Genomic DNA, 19,560 nt, shown 5'->3' with positions numbered 1-19,560 from the left:
TGCTCACCTTCTATTAACAGCCACCAATAAGAACCACAAGCCACCGGAGGAAGCAGCTTTTATTGATGAGTTATCTCCAGAAACCAAAAAGACTATGTACCCACTTTCAGTCACCCCCAATCCCTCCAGGACCTCACACTGCTCCACCTGGGGAAGGGATATAAATTGCCTTTTGGTTTTTCAAGGCCCTAGTCTTTCCCCTTCCTGTGTATCCCAACTTAGAAATGCAGCAGCAATACTGTTGTCTTTTTCAGCAGTGTCTGCTGCAGCTATTCTGTAACAATTATGGGTGAAGGGATGTGGGGGGAAGCAGTTAGGTGAGTAAGAAGAATGATGCACAGGAAAATAGGAAAGTAGCCTGTGAAAGGTCCCTCAGTCCTGCCTCAGTGGCTTGATCCTTCATTGGCTGCATTTCTCTTTATGCTGAATCACTCCCTTCTGAATCAGCTCGGGGATTTCCACTGCCAGCCATGGACCCAGCTGCAATACAAGGGAGACCCTGTGAGATTACTACCACCCAATCAATGCCTCTTATTCCATCAGAAGCTTCTTCCTAGAGATATTCTAGGAGAACATGCCCAAAGGAAAATTCCTTGTTTACTCTCAGTTACTTTTCTTATACCGCTCAGGACCTGACCCCATCCCCCTTATATACCAAATACTCCAAACTTACCCCCAGAGCCATGAGATGAGCTAATCCAAATTTAGGCACATTCCTGGCCCACAAAGGCTTAAAGTGATCAGTCAGGCATATTTTGCCACCCCTATGAGAGGGACAAGATGATTAGCAGGTGTTGACATGCAAGGTATACCATAAAGCACAGCAGACTCTTGAGAGTCTTGAGAGTCCAGAGGAAGATTACTGGTGATCAGAACTGAGAACAAGGTCAGCTAAGTGCTTTGCCCAGGCTTGGCAGAGGAAGACTCGAAGTTTCCCTAGCCCTGCAGACTCTGGGAAAACTCCTGCCTCGCAGAGTTCTTGCGAAGGCCTTCTTTGACCTTTTCCCATCTACTATTCAGTCCTACCTGTACATCTTTGCTGTTTTTCCATCCAGTTCAGGGACTGCAATTTCTGGAGCAGTAGTGGGATATGTGATAGGAATCTGGAAGAATTATAAAGCTTTAATAAAACAGAATCAGAATAGAAAGGAACTAATCTAATCAGATACACACATTTCTTGGTTGAACTGCAATGTTCTGCAAAAAAACAAAAAAAAAAACCTCCCAAGCAACAGGTACACATCAGGACGCTGGACATGGATATGAATAACTATAAACTATGCATGTTTCAAACCTCAGCTTTTCCCTCCCATTTAAAAAGTTTTTTTTTTGGTTCCTCCAAGAGAGGTTAGCTTGTTAACAATCACCTAACCCCTCCTGTTCTACTAACCTCCATAATTCCCGTCCCATCATACTCACGTCAAACTCGATGTCAAACTCATATTTGAGGAGGTCATGGATGTACCAGCATTTTCCAAACCACCTATAACATAGACCAAACTTCAGTCCAATTTTCCCATTCTTCTGATACTCAGGTGACATCTTCTTGGCTTAGGTGACCAGCCTCACGGGTTGGGAATTGGGGAACTCTGGAGCTGTGGGAGTGGAGACCAGAAAGGGGCAGGAAAGGCCTGGCAGTGGGCTTTGGGACACAAAAATGCTTAAGCTATGTAAGATCCCCACCCGCACACCTCCCAATATGGTCTGCCTACCGAGTTCCTTCCTTGTTGGACTCCAGTCGGAACCAATCGTTGTCCGCATTCTTGTTATTCTCCACATACTAAAAGCAGAGAATGAGGTCTTTGAGGGCAGAGCTGGGGCCAAGACCAGTCCCCCTTCCCTCAAACGAAAAGTATGTGATTACTTCCTCTCTTAGTATGTATACCCAACTTTTCTGACATAAGTAAAGCTGAAGACAAAGCTATACTGGTAAGTAAGGGACTTGCCCAGAGCAGAGAATAGAATTTAGCAGGCACAAAACATGTTATGATATTGCCTGGGTTTTCTTCTAAATTCTGACAGTGTCAGCCACAACTCATTTTATGGTATATTCCTTCCTGGGACCACATATTGTCCTGCTTTTAAACTCTTTTGAGTTTTGGTTTTGAACTGGTTTTGTCCTGGTTTTGAACTCTTTGAACTCTTTTCTCAGAGCTTCGAACTCTTTATACAGTTTTCCAATTGTATATTGAAATTTCTACCTTCATTCCACACATAACTTTGTCAAACTTGGCAGTCTGAGTTTCCCTAGTCCTTCAGACTTGTTTCTCCACTGCACCAATCTCAGTTGGCAGTATTAGCATTCGGTCACCCAAGCCAAAAACCTGGGAATCATCCTTGACCCTCCTTCTCCTTTACTCTACAAACCAATCTTTCACCATGTCCTGCTGATTTTACCTTCTGAATATTCTTCAAACCTACCTCTCCTCTCTATCTTCACCATAATTGCTGAGTTTATATCATCATCTTTCTTTTGCCTGGATTAATGACAGCCTCCTAACTTCAGTCTTATTCCTGTCAATTCTGTTTTCCTCTCTACTGCCAGTGATTGATCTAAACCCAAATCTCATCGTGTTACTCCACCACTAACATCCTTTAAAGGTATCCCAATGCCTCCAAGATAAAATTCAAGTGCTCAAATCTATTTGTCAAGCTTATCTACCACTCCCTGCTGCATCTTTGATACTCTAACAACTCTGAACTACTTGTGCTTCTTCATATATGTCATGATGTTTCTAGCTTCTATGACTTTGCTCATGCTGTTCCTTTTGCTTTGAACGTTCTTCTCTAACCTTCATATTTTATCAGGCTAACTTATGTTTACCCTTTAAGTCTCAGCTCAAGCATTGCCTCTTCTAGGAAGACTTCCTTGACCAGACCCAAGCTGGATTTAGGTATCTCACCTGCTTCAAAACATTTTTCAAAGCAATTTCTCAAACTCTTCCTCCCTCTTTCTCCACTTAATGTATTATAATGATATGTTTCTTTCTACCTCCATAAACTCCACTTTATTTGGCTTTGGATGCCCTTCCTAGGTACTATGTATACAATAAATTTTTTTTAGTGAATGAATACATGCATCAGGAAAGCTGCTAGCCTTTGAAACAGAAACCACTGCAAGGCAGTCAAATTTTCTTTTTCTTGCACAGAAGGGAGATTAGCTGAGAAGATGGCTCGTTCCTAACTCTGAGCTCAACTCCTCATCTCTCTGCAACTAATATCTACTTGAATTTTTAGCTTTAATGTGTATTCCTCCCATAGGACAAGTGAAAGAGAGAGCGGAGAGACGCGGACCCCGACTTAGGGCTCCAGTAATTCCTTTTGACCACCTCACCCACAACCAGGAGAGCAATCACCTGGGGCCAGAAAGACTCGTCATCTTCCGGGGCGACATATCCCCCAAATAACTGCTGGTTTTCAGTCAGAAAGTCTGGCCCCACCGTGGCTCCTAACCTAAGTCTCTTCTGCCTTCTCCCCACGGCGCCTCCCTAAGTCTCCCAGCTCCACGATCGTCCAATATCTATGAATTTGTAAAGTTAAACTTTAAAACCGGAAGCGGCTTCCACACGGAGCCTATTCCTAAGGACACCTGATTACCCGCAACCCTTTTAAGACGCGGTTGGCAGTAGAAACACAACTGACCCGGATAAGAGACTGATATTCCTCCTTGAGTCTCTGCACCCACAACTCCCGATCTCGAGGTCCGGCGTTGGTCTTCAGCACCGGGATCTCAGACACGACACGCCGGGTGGCCTCGTCCGCCATCTTGGACCAGGGCGCAAGAGAAACACGGAAGTGTTGTTACCTGCAGTTTACATTCAGGGCGCCTCCATCTTTACTATGGGAAGATGGAGAGTCGGGCGGCCTTAAAACTTCTTTGAATGCGATCTTTATTTTCTAATAACAAAGATAACTTTGTCACCTGATCGCTTGCTTGTGGGTGCAGTGAGAAGAAAAGAATGGAAACGGATGACTCTGTCCTCAATGTGGCACCTATAATTAAACCGCAGATTGCTCAAAGGGTGACTTCCGCTCATGCTCAGAGACGTAATCTCAGAAAACCCTTCCGGACACTTGAAGAGTTGTTGGAATTTCTGGCTCTTCCGGGCGCTGTCATCCTGAAACGAGTGATTCACTTGTTTCGGCTTCGAATAAACTTCTTTAACTTCTTGTGGTTAGGCTGAGGTAGCAGGGGGCCAATGCAATCATCCATTAGGAGGATGTTAAATTCCTGAGAATTATTGGATACCATGGAGAATCAAAGTATAATATACAGTCTCGGCCCTGAAGAGTTAACACAATTGAATTAGAGAATTCTTAATAAATGCCAAAGGAGTTTAGAGGTCACAGGAAGACTTGCCTTAGTCTAGCCTAGGCATTTTGGGGTCTGGAATTAACTCATATAGGAAGGAATCATATCTCATCTCCAGTGCATGGCACACAGTAGGTACACAGTAATCATTTTGCAGAATTTTGTATCTTCCAGTTGGTTTTTAAAGCTAAGCACATTGTTTTCGGCCTTAACTTACACATCTTGTTTGCAGTGTTAATCATTCCAACCTGTGGCAGTAATTTTGGATCAAATCCCATTAATCATCAAATTCTATGGTCTATCCACAACTTTAATTTCTAATGGCTGAAATCTCCAGTACAATTTTGAGAGTAGTCATCCTTGTCTTGTTCTGATTTTAGGGGGGAACACATTGTCTTTCTTCCTTAAGTATGATGTTACCTGTAGGCTTTTCGTAGATGACATTTATCAGGTTAAGGAAGTTCCCTTCTTTTCCTAATGTTAAAGGTTTTCATCATGAATGGATGTGGATTTTTTTTCCCAAATGCTTTTTCTATATTCACTGAGATGATGATGATGTGGTTTTTGTCTTTTATTAGCATGCTATATATTTCTTTCTTTAAAATATTGGATACTGGATAAGGCTAAAGCAAAGCTTTGTAATATCTCACTGGAGTTCTCTCTCCTAGAGAAAAAAAGATACATTCCATTTTGGGTGTAGTCTCTGTGGTGTGGTAGAGCGCAGAGATTTGGAATGAGCCTTGCAATTTAATTGTCATAAGCCTTCGGAGATAGGGAACAGAGAAATGGGGAAATGTCTAGGTCAAAGGATACAAACGCAGTTACAAAAAGAATAAATTTTGAGGATTTAATGTACAGCATGGTGACTATAGTTGATAAAATGGTGTTGTATATTTGAAAGTTGCTGAGAGTAGATCTTAAACACTTTTTTTCCTTTTTCGTTTTTTGGCTCGTTGAGTCTTTTTTTCTGCATGTGGGCTTTCTCTAGTTGGGGCAAGTGGGGGCTATTCTTCCTTGTGGGACCCAGGCTTCTCATTGTGGTGGCTTCTCTTGTTGCAGAGCATGGGCTCTAGGCTCACAGGCTTCAGTAGTTGTGGCAACCGGGCTCAATAGTTATGGTGTACAAGCTTAGTCGCTCTGAGGCATGTGGGATCTTCCTGGACCAGGGCTCGAACCCATGTCCCCTACATTGGCAGGTGGATTCTTAACCACTGTGCCACCAGGGAAGTCCCAATCTTAATCATCCTTAACCACACGTGTAAACTATGTGAAGTGATGGATGTGGTATTGATCACATGTATATGATATATATGTAGATGTATATCAAACCATCACTTTATTTTTTTATAAATTTATTTATTTATTTATTTACTTATTTATTTTATTGGCTGTGTTGGGTCTTTTTTGCTGTGTGCGGGCTTTCTTTAGTTGCGGTGAGTGGGGGCTACTCTTCGTTGTGGTGTGCAGGCTCCTCATTGCCGTGGCTTCTCTTGTTGCAGAGCACAGGCTCTAGGCATGTGGGCTTCAGTAGTTGCAGCACATGGGCTCAATAGTTGTGGCTCATGGACTCTAAAGCACAGGCTCAACAGTTGTGGCGCATGGGCTTAGTTGCTCCGCAGCATGTGGGATCTTCCTGGAGCAGGGCTCGAACCCATGTCCCCTGCATTGGCAGGCAGATTCTTAACCACTGCACCACCTAGGAAGTCCTTTTTTTTTTTTTTTTAATACATCACTTTAAATGTATACAATTATATTTGTTGATTATTCCTCAATAAAATTGGGGGAGGGGGGAAGGATTTTGGAGAGTTACTTTAACTCTGTGAACTGCATTTTCTCACCTATAAAAGGAAGATAGCAATGCTTATAGGCTGATTTTAACTATATATGCACTACATAGTTAAAATATATTCTTCATTCATTCACATAATAGATTTTCAGGATGAAATTATATACATTAAATATATGGCAGTAATTTTCAAACTTTTTGTGATACTGGAGGCAGGTTAACAAACAAAATCTTACTTGGAATCTCAGAATATAAAAGTGATCAATGTAGAGCTGCTCTTGTTTAAGTGCAGGCAGAAGACCTCTAGCCTTAGAATACTTCCCCTATGGTAACAATACATCACACTTTGTTTGTCTTGAAAGACTGGAAGATCACAGTAGAGGCTTTGTGTCAACCTTGTTCATACAACAATACTGTAATGCCTGGCACAAAGTAAGTGCTAAATCAATATTTTTTAAAATAAAGAAATATCTTTTAAATACATATATATTTATTATTTTGGCTGCACTGCGTCTTAGTTGCAGCACACAGGATCTTCGTTGCAGCATACAGGCTTCTTAGTTGCAGCATGCAAACTTTTAGTTGCAGCATGCAAACTTTTAGTTGCAGCATGCAAACCGGATCTAGCGCAGAGTCTTACCCACTGGACCACCAGGAAGTCCCAAAATAAAGGAAGCTGTCTCCTTAAACCTGCATCTTTGTTTTTCTTTCTGAAAATCACCTTATTAGACCACTTTGTAAAGTAGAGCTCATAATGCATGATAATACAAAGAGCTGTCTCTATTGCAAGCATAGTTGCTTTTCTGTAGAGTATATTCGGGAGAAGTGTTTCTTTTTAAATTATCAATTTAGCTTATTCTTGCTTTAAGTAACTCTCACAAGAGATCAGAAGCTAAGGTTGAGAAGACTGAACGAAGAGTGTGTAGGCCTGAGCTTCATCTTTTTTCAAAGGAAGAGCTCATTCATGTGCAATTCATGTGTTTACGGAGTTCTTACTACATTCCGGCATTGGAAATACAGTAGTGCACAAGGCAGGCAGAGTCCTTGCTATCACGGAAATTGTCTTAAAACAGCTATAAAAAGGAACTGGACAGAATTGATTGGAAAACAATTCTGGGAAATGCACTGATGTCAGACCATGGTTTTAATGGGATAGTACTGTTGGGTACACAAAGAAGCCGCTGAAAGTAGTCGAAAATCCCATTGTTAGTCATCAAGGTAGCTCCTGGGACAAAGGGAAAAATAAATATTGTAATAGGGAAATAAACCTTTCATTATGGAAGGAATTTAAATTTTTCCTCCTTTTGCTCTTTAAGGGGTTAGTCTGGACTCTGATATGCTTGGAATATTACTCAGAATGGTGAGGGAAATGCTGGTTCTACTACAGGGAGGGAGCCACCCTATAGAAGATCAGTGTAGATGTGTAGCCAGTTTTGGAAAAATTTCTCCTTTGTTATTGCCTTTAATTATTCTGGAGATGTCAGCAAAGAATTCTTGTAAATCATAGCCTGATCTCTTTATGCTGTGGGGAATTAGGTTCACACTTAGAGAACTCGATAAAGAGAATGATAAAAACTAACATTTATACAATGCTTACTGTGTGCTAGTTACTGTCCTAAACATTTTTAAAAATTAGATTCTTTAATTCCGGCCACACTCTTAAGATAGTTACTTTTATTAGCTTCATTTACACTTGAAGAAACTGAGGAATACTCAGGTTCAATGAAAGGAAGCCCTGTGTCACACAATCACTAAATAGTAGAATTGGAATTCAATCCCAAGGTCAGTCTGACTCTAGAAATCACATCCTTAATGAGCTTTCTACCATTTCCAAGCCCATGTGAAATTAGCAGCAGTGATCTGAGGGGTTGGAAGTGGTGGCAGGGGGCTATTCATTGTCCTAAAAGGGCAGTTATTTGTAATGAACTTGTGTTTCTGAAAACACAAAGAGAGACTGCAAGAACAAATAACAGAGCTGCATAAACATAAATGAGACAACTAACCCCCTCCCTGGAATGGGCTGATGTGTGCACAGGCCCCTCTGAGGTGTTGGTAGCACCCCTAGAGATTTTGTAACTATGGACTTTAACTGTTATCTAGTAGCTAGTAAGATCTTGGCAAGGGTTAGGGGTGTCAGAGGATTTGGTTAACAAAGATGAAAAGATGTATTCTTTGGGGAGGAAAAACTAATAAGCAGTCAGTTACGTAAAATAAGAAATCTCTATTCTGGAGGTATACAAAGTACTGTCCAAATAAGTATGCCTGAGAGAATCAGGTAAGGCTGATAGTATTTGAACGGGAACTCTTAGGATGAGCACATTGAATGTGCAAGCAAGGAGAGAGCAGGGTGAGAATGGCATTCTAGACAGATAGAAAAGCATGTGTAAGGCAGGAAGGCATGAGGGAATATAGTGTTATATTAATGACAGCAAATATCCAGATCATTATTTATAACAGAAGAGAGAAGAAAGCTCCTAGAAACCATTGTTATATTAATTATGTGCAATATGCTACATAGAATATTTATAAAATAAGCGTAAAATCAGAACGCAAAATTGTGCACAGATGTGGTGTTAAAATATTTACTTTTGAATAAGTAATACATGCACCTGCTCAAAATTCAAAAGATACAAAAGGCTATAGAGTGAAACATAAGTCTCCTTCTTATCCCATTCCTTGACTACTTAGTTCCCTTCACCAGGGGCCTCTCCCCTCCAGCTAGTTTTTTTGTATATCCTTCCAGATATACTCTATGCACTTACCAATATGTACACATGTGTACATTCTTTTAAAAGTTTTTATATAAATCACAGCATACCATTCACATTTCTGCACATTGCTCTCTTCACTAAAGAATATATCTTGGAGGCTGTTCTATATTAATACATATAAAACTACCTCATTCTTCCCACCTCCCCCTCTTTCTTCTTCTTTTGTTGATGCACCCCATTGTATGGATCTACCATAATTTATTCAACAAGGCCCTCAGGATGTATATTTAGATTGTCTTTTGCTATCACAAACAGAGATGCAGTTAATAGACTTGTCTACTCAACATTTTGTACATACGTAATAAATACTTAAATATGGAACTGTTGCCTCAAAAGATTTGTGCATTTTAAATTTTGTTAAATATTGCCAAATTGTCCTCTATAAAGATTAAACCAATTTGTATTACTATTAGCAATATATGAAATGACAAGGTGTTCCCCCCCCCCAAAAAAATGAATGTTAACAACAGCGCTGTTTTGCCAATTTCATGATTGAAATGGAATCTCAAGACAATTTTAATGTCCATTTCTCTTATTATGCATAAGGCTGAATATCTTTTCATAGGTTTAGGATCCATTTGCATTTCCTTTTCTGTAAATTCTTATATCCTTTGTTCCTTTTTAATTGTCATTCATTTTTTCTTACTGATTTGTATGAGTTTTTTAAAAAATATATTAAAGAGATTAGCTATTTGTGATGAGTTGTAAATATTTTTACCAGTTTGTCATCTGTCTTTGCTTTTGTTCATAGTAGTTTTAACCACGTGGAAAATTTTCATACATGAGGTCAAATTTACCAGTCTTTTTTTTTTCTTTGCTTATAATTTCTGGTTGTTGAGTCACCACAACAGTCTATAATATTAAAAAAAATTATCCCCCAAATTATTTTGAATTAAAATTAATTCAAAATCCTACCCCAAGAGATAAAAACTGCTATCCTTTTAAGTATACATCCTCCCAGACATCTCTATGTGCACATTTTCCTTCTTCTACTTTCTTTGGGTTTAATTTACTGTTATATAGTTTCCTTTTTTTTTTAAATTAATTTTTATTGGAATATGGTTGCTTTATGTTATATAGGTTCTTGAGATGGATGCAAAGCTTACAAACTTTCAGCTTTTCTTTTTTCCTAATATGTGCACTTAAAGACTATTTATTTTCCTGTAAGCACAGCTTTAGTCACATCCAAGTATGTAATATTTGGTATGTAATATTTTTATTATCATTCAGTTCAAATTATTTTCTAACTCAAATTGTGATTTGCTTTTTGGGAGGTTACTTAGAAGTAGTGTATTTTATAACTTCTAGTTACCTTTTTGTTACTGATCTGTAGCTTAACTACAAGTCAAGAAACACAATTCGTATTTCAATACTTTGAAATTTGTTAAAATTTGCCTTATAACACAATATGGTCAGTTTTTAAAATGTTCCAAGTGCACTTGAAAATAATTTGTAATTTGCAGTTTTGGAGTATAGTGACTATATATATACTTGTTGAATCAAATTTGCTGCTCATGTTAAGTTTTTTATGTCCTCACTAATACTTTTTGGGGGAGGTCTAATGGTTCTGAAAGAGGTATGCTTTATCAGTGAATGAGAGCAGTGTGTTAAATCTCCTATTATGATTGTGAATTTGTCTATTTTTTCCTTGTAGCTCTGTTGCTCTATATAATTTGAAGTTAAGTGCATATAAATTTAAAACTTCCTGGTAAATTGGCTTATTGATATGAAGTGCCCTTGTTTATTTCTACTAATGCTTTTGCTTTCAAGTCTACTATATCTGTTATATAATTTCCTTTTGGTTTATGTTTGCACAGTATATCTTTTTCCAGTCTTTTACTTTCAACTTTTTTGTACCATTATGTTTTAGTTTCTACTACTTTATATTAATTATGACTGGCTATTAAGGCATGTGGAATTAATTTTAAAGGGTATGTATAATCTTTCCACTGATCTAAGGTGACCCTTTGTCAATACAAAATTTCCTTATGTATCTGGGTCTATCATTGGACCTTCCATTCTGTTTCATCAATTGGTCTATTCACAGAGCATTAACTCAGTTTTATATATTGTAGCATTACATGTTTATACCTGGTTGAGTTAGCGTTTATTCATTACTTATCTTTTTCAGAATTTCCCTTTCAATTTTCCCTTATTTTTCCATGTGAACATAAAATTTGACTTTTAAAAAAATCCTGCTAACATTTTTATAGACAACATTGGGAAACTGACATCATTACATGTTCTCTCTATCCAAGGAACATGATATTACTTTCCATTTGATTAAGTTTTCTTTTAAGTGGGTAGCACTTTAAAATTTCATTCATACTGGGAATTCCCTGGTGGTCCAGTGGTTAGGACTCTGAGATTTCACTGCCAAGGGCACAGTTCAATCCTGGTCAGGGAATTAAGATCCCGCAAGCTGTGTGGTGCCGAGGGAAAAAAATTCATTCATACAAATGGATTAAAGACCTAAATATAAGGCCAGACACTATAAAATTCCTAGAGGAAAACATAGGCAGAACACTCTATGACATACATCAAAGCAAAATTCTTTTTGACCCACCTCCTGGAATAATGGAAATAAAATCAAGAATAAACAAATGGAGGGGCTTCCTAAGTGGCGCAGTAGTTGAGAATCCGCCTGCCAATGCAGGGAACATGGATTTGATCCCTGCTCCAGGAAGATCCCACATGCCATGGAACAACTAAGCCCATGTGCCACAACTACTGAGCCCATGTGCTGCAACTACTGAAGCCCATGCGCCTAGAGCCTGTGCTCCGCAACAAGAGAAGCCACAGCAATGAGGAGCCCGCGCACCACAATGAAGAGTAGCCCCCACTCACCTCAACTAAAGAAAGCCCACACATAGCAAAAAAAAAAAAAAAAGACCCAACAAGCCAATAAAATAAATAAATAAATAAATAAAAGAATAAACAAATGGGACTTAATGAAACTTAAAAGCTTTTGCACAACGAAAGAAACCATAAACAAGACTAGAAGGCAACCCTCAGAATGGGAGAAAATACTTGCCAACGAAGCAACGGACAAAGGATTAATCTCCAAAACATACAAGCAGCTCATGCAGCTTAATACCAAAAAAGCAAATAACCCAATCCACAAATGGGCAGAAGACCTAAATAGACATTTCTCCACAGAAGACATACAGAAGGCCAACAAACACATGAAAGATGCTTAACATCACTAATCATCAGAAAAATGCAAGTCAAAGCCACGAGATAACACCTCACATCGATCAGAATGGCCATCATCAAAAAATCTAGAAACAACAAATGTTGGAGAGGGTGTGGAGAAAAGGGAACTCTCCTGCACTGTTGGTGGGAATGTAAGTTGGTACAGCCACTATGGAAAACAGTTTGGAGGTTCCTTAAAAAACTAAAAATAGAACTACCATATGATCCAGTAATCCCACTACTGGGCATATACCCAGAGAAAACCATAATCCAAAAAGAAACATGTACTGTAATGTCCATTGCAGCACTATTTACAATAGCCAGGACATGGAAGCAACCTAAATGCTCATCAACAAATGAATGGATAAAGAAGATGTGGCATATATATACAATGGAATATTACTCAGCCATAAGAATGAATGAAATGGAGCTATATGTAATGAGGTGGATAGACTTAGAGTCTGTCATACAGAGTGAAGTAAGCCAGAAAGAGAAAAACAACTACTGTATGCTAACTCATATATACAGAATCTAAAAAAAAAAAAAAAATGGTACTGATGAACCCAGTGACAGGACAAGAATAAGGATGCAGATGCAGAGAATGCACTGGAGGACACGGGGCGAAGGGGGTGGGGGGCGAAGGGGAAGCTGGGACAAAGTGAGAGAGTAGCATAGACATATATATACTACCAACTGTAAAATAGATAGCTAGTGGGAAGTTGCCGTATAACAAAGGGAGATCAACTTGATGATGGGTGATGCCTTGGAGGGCCAGGATGGGGAGGGTGGGGGGCAGTCGCGGGAGGGAGGGGATATGGGGATATGTGTATAAATACAGCTGATTGACTTTGGTGTACCTCATAAGCTGGTACAAGAGTGTAAACCAATTCTATTCTAATAAAGAGCTTAAAAAAATTCATTCATACAGATCATGCCATTCTTGTTTTTCCTAGGCACTTTATCTGACTTGTTGCTATTGGGTCTTTTCTTTGATTATATTTTAACTTATTGTTTATATATAAAGGATCTTTATTTTTGTGTGTTACTTCACCTCCCAACCACCACTTTACAAAATTCTATTATTTGTAATAATTTTAAAGTTGATTCTCATGATTATATCTATGCAAATAAGCTATCATCTGCAATAATGATAATTACATTATTATTTTAGTTATAAAATGTTTATAAATAGCTAAAGCTTTTAAGAAATCATGAAGAAATAAGGTAAAATAAGTTAGCAAAATGCTTTTTGTTAAGTATAAGTTCACTAATGATTAGCTAAAATGGTAACAGGATTCTTAGCATTTTAAATGAGTTCGGGGCCTGAACACATGGTATTCTAAAAATCAGAAATATTATGTAAATGAAATTGTTTTTTCTTTAGGCAATCTAAGGAACTCACAATATGGCAAATGTCCACATTTCCAAAGAGAGAAATTCTAGATGGTGAATTCTGGAAACTAAAAAACTAAGATATTGATTCTTAGTAAAATTATAGAAGTTATTAAACAGTATTTTATGAATGATAAAAGCAGTGATCCCCAGATGCCTACAGTGGTTCATCATGTGATTCAGTCTCTCAAGGTGTTGCTCTTCCTTGCCTTTGGGCCTTTAGCATGTATCCTCTCAGCCTAGGATATTCCTCCCTTTTCTGCAAGAAGGCTGGCTCCTTTGGGTCCTTTGGGTCTCAGCTTCCATGTCACCTCCTCAAAGAGAGCTTTCCCTGATCATTCATTTTTTCTGAAACAGCATTCTGTTCTTTTCCTTCATAGCACCTACCTCAATTTAAAATGATATATTTGCTATTTTCTTTCTTTAGTGTCAGTCTACCCATGTAAACAGTAAACTCCATGAAGACATGGACCATGTCTGTTTTGTTCACCACCGTGTATCCTATCCTATATGCCTATCACAGTACTTGACATTAGTGAATGCTTAACATATATTTATTAAGTAAATGACTGAATGACTTTCCTTGACAGTGTTACTAAAACATCATAGAGACAGTATATATATATTTTTAAATATTTATTTACTTGTTTGGTTGCACTGGCTCTTAGTCGTGGAAGGCAGGCTCCTTAGTTGCGGCTCCAGGGCTCCCCAGCCATGGCATGCCAGCTCCTTAGTTGTGGCATGCGAACTCCTAGTTTTGGCATGCATGTGGGATCTAGTTCTCTGACAAGGGATTGAGCCTGAGCCCCCGCATTGGGAGCACAGAGTCTTATTCACTGCATCACCAGGGAAGTCCCAAGACAGAGCCCCCTGCATTGGGAGCACAGAGTCTTATTCACTGCATCACCAGGGAAGTCCCAAGACAGTATATCTTGATTTCAGAACAATGTAACAGTTTCCTGATATGTTCTTTGAAAAAGATAGTGAATTTGCTAGAATACAGAAGCATTTTTATTTGATTGGACAACCGACCAAAGGGAATTAATTCTCTAGTTAGCTGGCAGGATTGGTAAGACAGCTGTTTTTTGTCATGGCCTGTCTGTAGGATAACCAAAGAAAAAGTCAACCCCAAGGGGGCAGCAGAGATAACAAAGAACCCCCTGAACTTCTGAAACCTGGTAAAAATTGTTATGTATAAATATTAGGTAACATTTATCTGGTTTTTAGAATGAGCTAGGCCCTGTGTTGACACCTCACATATATTATTTAATATGATCATTAAAACAATGATCTATAATGTGGATGTGATTTTATATTTGCCCCTGTTACACATGAGACAAGTCAGAGAAGTTAAGGAACTTGTCCAAAGTCATTAGTTAGGGTCAGAGCTGGCAAATGAAGGGAACAGGTTAAGAATTTTGGACAGCAGATCACTGGAACTCAGTAACTGACTGTGGTCCCTACTCTTCTATTTAGGAGCCAGGAGACACTGGAATTCTAGCTAAGGGCTTATAGCTAGGTTTGAAGTACAACTGAAATTAAGAGCAAGTATAATGCTTGGGTGAAAATGAGTAATTGGAGCAACTTGGAGTTAATGAGGAACCAAGAACTAGAGAGGATTGTCAGGTCAGCAAGTCACTGTAGGATAAAGTTCAAGAGTAAAGCCCAGGCAGGGACATAAGGATCAGAGTGGGCCTGGAATAGTCAAGAGGCTACTTGTGGCAATGGGTTGCTAACAGGCTATAGAATTCTTTAAGGGACTGTCTGGTTTAAAAAGATTTTAATTCTGGCAGAGCTGGGGAACAGCATGGACTGGGATAAGCAGCCTCAATAGAATATTCAGACTAAGAAAGATAAGAGATCTACCATAATTTGAATTGGTAGTACCATTGACTTGGAAAAAATATTTAGTAGGGATATAGTAGCTATCTGAAGGGCTGACATGTAGCGCTGATGTGTTGATCTAGAGGAATAAAAAATAGGACCAATAAATGGATTGGTCAACAATGAGATTTTTTCTAAGTACAGAAAAAAGTCTTTTCTAATCACTGAAAATTACAGTGAATTGAGAATTAAGTGCAGGACATACTGGAAATGGGAGCATGTGAAAGGTAGCTGAAGGATGACAGTTTTAAAGATTCTAGTGAAGGAAGAGATAATTGTGGGAATAGAGCATATTGAGAAGCAGAAAAGAATGGGAATCAGGGTCCAGTTGGAGGGATGTTTTCTCAGCTGAGGCTCCAAGTAAGAAAAAGGAACTGCTATAAAGGAAGGGACGTGGAAGGAGGAGGAACAGAAGAATCCTATGTAGGGCTCTCAATCTCCTCAGAGAAGTTTCTCGAGTTTTTATCTGAAGTAAGGAGAGGGTGGGAAAAGAACATCAGGCAAGAGATGAAGTTTTTGCTTTAACTGTAGAGATGATGTACAGTTTAAGCCAAAGGGGAATAGCTGTTTAGCCACAACTAATAGAAAATCTTAGTGTTTGAAATATTTTTTCTCAGTGCTGGGCATGAGAGTGCCCATCTCCTTGTTTTAGTTAGTATTTGTTCCATCTCACCTCAGGAAATCTGCTCAGCTCTCTTTATTGGCATTATGATCTCTTCAGTACTTATTACATCTCAAAGCTTCATGTTTTATGGTTTTTGTTTTTGGCCACACAGCAGGACATGTGGGATCTTAGTTCCTGACCAGGGATTGAACCTGTGCTTCCTGCAGTGGAAGTGTGGATCCCTATCCACTGGAATTCCAGGGAAATTCCAAGGCTTCATGTCTTAAGAGTGAATTTCAAGCGCCCCCAAACAGAATACATTCCTACAAATGCAGTCATGAATGGACTAACTTAGGAACAGCTGGCCTGGCAATTGTCCCAGTGCCTAGAATTTGTAAAATTTAGTTATGGTTTGGCCCCAGGGAAAAGGATTAGGTCCTTCGAGTCTTATAGAGGAAGAGGGATTACTTTGAAGGCCTAATGAAGACAAATCTCAGTCCTTCCTTTAGCTTTCCATTCTGAGTGAAGAAGAGGGCAATCTATCTTTTCCCCAGAGACTGCAATGAGCAGATAGGACACCATACTATTAGAGAAGGCAGTCCTCAGCATGGACTCTCCTCTCTAATCCTCTAAATGGGGTTGGGTTAAGTTTGTTTGGAAGAGAGATGGGCTAGTGGAAAGCAATTACTACCATGATGTCAAGATTGCTAGGTATCAAACCACTTCCGGATATGGGTAGGGAAAGAACATGATTCTATTTTAAGAAGCAGTGCCTATGTCTGCCTCTTTTGTGGGCTTATGTGGGTGTGGCACATCCTCCTTTCATACATCACAACTAACTACCTCTGTCCTGATGACTCTTCCTCTAGGAAAAGTTAGGGAGTAATCTGTGAAGAAAGTAAGGAGACAGGAAAGGCTGTTTACAAAGGAACGGAGTTCCAGTATGGGTGGTGGTAAAGGGTGGGTAGGCATTTTTGGCTTTTTCTAATGGATATCTCTTCCCTTCAACCTTGTAAAGCAGAGCTTGTTCATTCTTCCACTCCTGTAGGAAAGGGTGCCAGGGTATCATCCTTCTCTTTGCAATCCACTGCCACTTTCAGATGATTGTCCTCTCATCCTCTTGTAGAAACTCTTCCTTCTTTGAAACTTATGCCATTTGGCTCTACTGCCCTTTATCCCTCATGCTTACTGAGAATTCCAGTGCCTCTTAAATAACCTCTTTGTATCAACTCTTCCTCTCTGGGTGATTTTAGGAAAATCCATGTGATCACTAGTTCACTAGTTTGTTCTTGACCTTCTCAACTCCAATTTGTACTCCTACTTTCAATTCCTTAACTTTACCATCTCTGGCAACACGTTTTTCTTGATGGCAGCTTAAGGGCCATAGTAAAGAATGGGAGAGGTGGCATTCCTGAGTGTGGAAACATTAGTGGTGCCAGCACTGGCTGGTGTTGACTTCAAGACCCATTGAAAGACTGGGACAGGCAGCCATGACATATAAGGATGGAATAGCATTGAGGCTGAATCCCTTATGATATTTGGTGAAGGTTCAAGATCTGGATTTGACTTTTATGCCAAGTTTCCAGGAAACCTGAGTCTGGAGCTAGCTTTTAACCTTTCCGGTTAGTTGCCTTTCTAGGGACACCTGACACTTTTAACAATTTCCATCCTCTTGAAACACTCTCTTCTTTCTGATTCTGTGATAAGTAGGATCCAGTGTTTTTTCTTCCTCACTGGCTGTTCCTTTTCAAAGATTCTCGAAGGGCTCTTCTACTTGTGCCTTAAATGTTAGAATTCACCAAAGCACTCTTCTTAGCCCTCTGCTGTTCTCTGGGGAGTTTATACCAAATCTATGGCTTCAGCTACCACTGAAATGTTCATGATTCAGAGTCTGTGGCCTATACATCATTGGAGTTTTTAAAAAGGAGCTTTCTATAAATGTGACATATTTTATGTGAACAGAAAAACAAATTCAAGCAGTAAAGATAAATCTAAAATAAAAAGTATAACTTTCATCCCTCCCAGGCCCACTCTTCATAGTTAATGTTTTCATGCTTGTGTAAATATGTATGTATTCTTCTGCACTTATTTTTTTTCCCCAGTTAATATAATCTTCTCCCATGTTTTAGATTTGCACATTCAACTGACACTTGGACAGCTCCATCTGCTTGTCCCACAGGTATCTAAAACTCCTTTTTCTTTGGAATTCTCCCTTACGCTAATACCTTACTGCCAGCCTCTTTTTTTTTTTTTTTACCATCAACACCGTGAAGAAATTGTCTTTATACACTGTGCTTTTCCAGGAACTCAATTTACCTCAATGTTGTTCCTACCGCACCATATCTCTGAAACAGCTTTCTCCAAAATTACTAAATGACTTACTTGTGGCAAAATCCAATGAACACATTTTAGTCCACATCTTACCTGATCTGTTTTGTTTAACATTGACCAGTTTCCTTAATACTTCTCTTCTGGTTTCTTCTTTCCTTTCTACTTGCCCCTTCTCAGTGTCCTCTTTTCCTCTCTCTTCCCTCAACTCATCTCTTAAGTGCAGGTATTCCCCTTTCTAGGCCATCTTATTCACTTCCATGGCTTCAACAACCTTCTATTTCCACATGCTTGGGCGCACCCCCGCCCCATAAACTTTCCTTCTGGACTCCCAACCCACGTTATCTAATGTTCCACCGTCTAATGGATATCTCCCAGGCACCTAAAACTCATTCTTCCCCCTACCCCAAACAACAATGAAAATGGCATCATTATTCCGCAGTTGCCCAGGCCAGAACACTGGGAAATACCCTGAATTCCTCCCTTAGCTTCATACCCATTTCCAATCAATTTTTCCAAATCTGCACTCTCCCTTCTATAGGTCAAACCACTGTAGTCTCTAACCAGGGTAAGCGCTTCCCAATTGTTCCTACCTCTAATTTTAACCCCCTCCAATTCATTCTCCCCATTGCCAGCAGTGATCTTTCTAAAATGCAAATATATTTGTTGACACCTCTGATAAGACTCTTCAAAACCTATTCATTACATTTAGTATAAAACAAACTAATTTACAAGGCCTTGCGTAAACTTGCCGTTCCCAACCTCATAGGACTCATCTATTACCTCTCTTTTAACCACGCCAGGCTGCTGGCAGCTCCAGAAGGTACCCAGCCCCTCACCCCCAATTCCCAACAGTTCAGGATTCAGCTCAGGCGACACTTCCTTCAGGAAGCAGGCGACCAAAAAGCAAATGCTCAAAAACCGAAATCCGAGAGGGCTTCTGAGCAGCGCTTTCTGTTCCGGACCCAAGTTGACGGAACGTCCGGGTTACCAGGAAGCTCAGAGCAAAGGTCACACCCAGGTCATGAACCTTCCCCGAAGTTCGCGGGGCAATCCCAGACCCCCGTAATAGTCGGCCCTTACGCGTCATGGCTGCCAGTCGCAGTCTTTGGATCTGGAAGTCGACACCAGCCAGCTTGGGCGCCACCAACGTTTCCACACTCAAGAATGCAACCCTCTCTCATGCCTTATTGCGGCCCTGAAGCCGTCCCGAAGAAAAACCAGCGTTGCCAGCTTGCCCAAAAGCAAGATGGCTGCCAATCCCTATTCTCCGCTACCAAAGTGAAGC

The 19,560-nt window shown here is 39.7% G+C and overlaps 1 protein-coding gene across 4 annotated transcripts; it reads right to left on the bottom strand.

Annotated features, from left to right (window-relative positions):
• Positions 1–41: 41 nt before the first annotated feature.
• UFC1 (ubiquitin-fold modifier conjugating enzyme 1) lies at positions 42–19,494 on the bottom strand. Of its 4 annotated transcripts, none has more exons than XM_057725599.1 (7): positions 19,356–19,494; positions 3,643–3,765; positions 1,713–1,780; positions 1,420–1,483; positions 1,027–1,103; positions 674–764; positions 42–480 (listed from the first exon to the last, which is right to left on the bottom strand). In XM_057725599.1, exons 2-7 carry the CDS (start codon positions 3,763–3,765, stop codon positions 400–402), a joined length of 504 nt encoding a protein of 167 aa, XP_057581582.1. In that variant the 5' UTR covers positions 19,356–19,494; the 3' UTR covers positions 42–399. The 4 variants fall into 4 exon arrangements, with proteins under 4 accessions (XP_057581582.1, XP_057581583.1, XP_057581581.1 ...); XM_057725600.1 differs by lacking the exon at positions 19,356–19,494 and adding an exon at positions 16,788–16,806; XM_057725598.1 differs by lacking the exon at positions 19,356–19,494 and adding an exon at positions 3,923–4,074.
• Positions 19,495–19,560: the final 66 nt, after the last annotated feature.

The sequence above is a fragment of the Hippopotamus amphibius genome, chromosome 3, assembly GCF_030028045.1.
Source record: "Hippopotamus amphibius kiboko isolate mHipAmp2 chromosome 3, mHipAmp2.hap2, whole genome shotgun sequence".
NCBI classification, from domain to species: domain Eukaryota; kingdom Metazoa; phylum Chordata; class Mammalia; order Artiodactyla; family Hippopotamidae; genus Hippopotamus; species Hippopotamus amphibius.
This window is presented reverse-complemented; position numbering and strand designations above follow the sequence as displayed.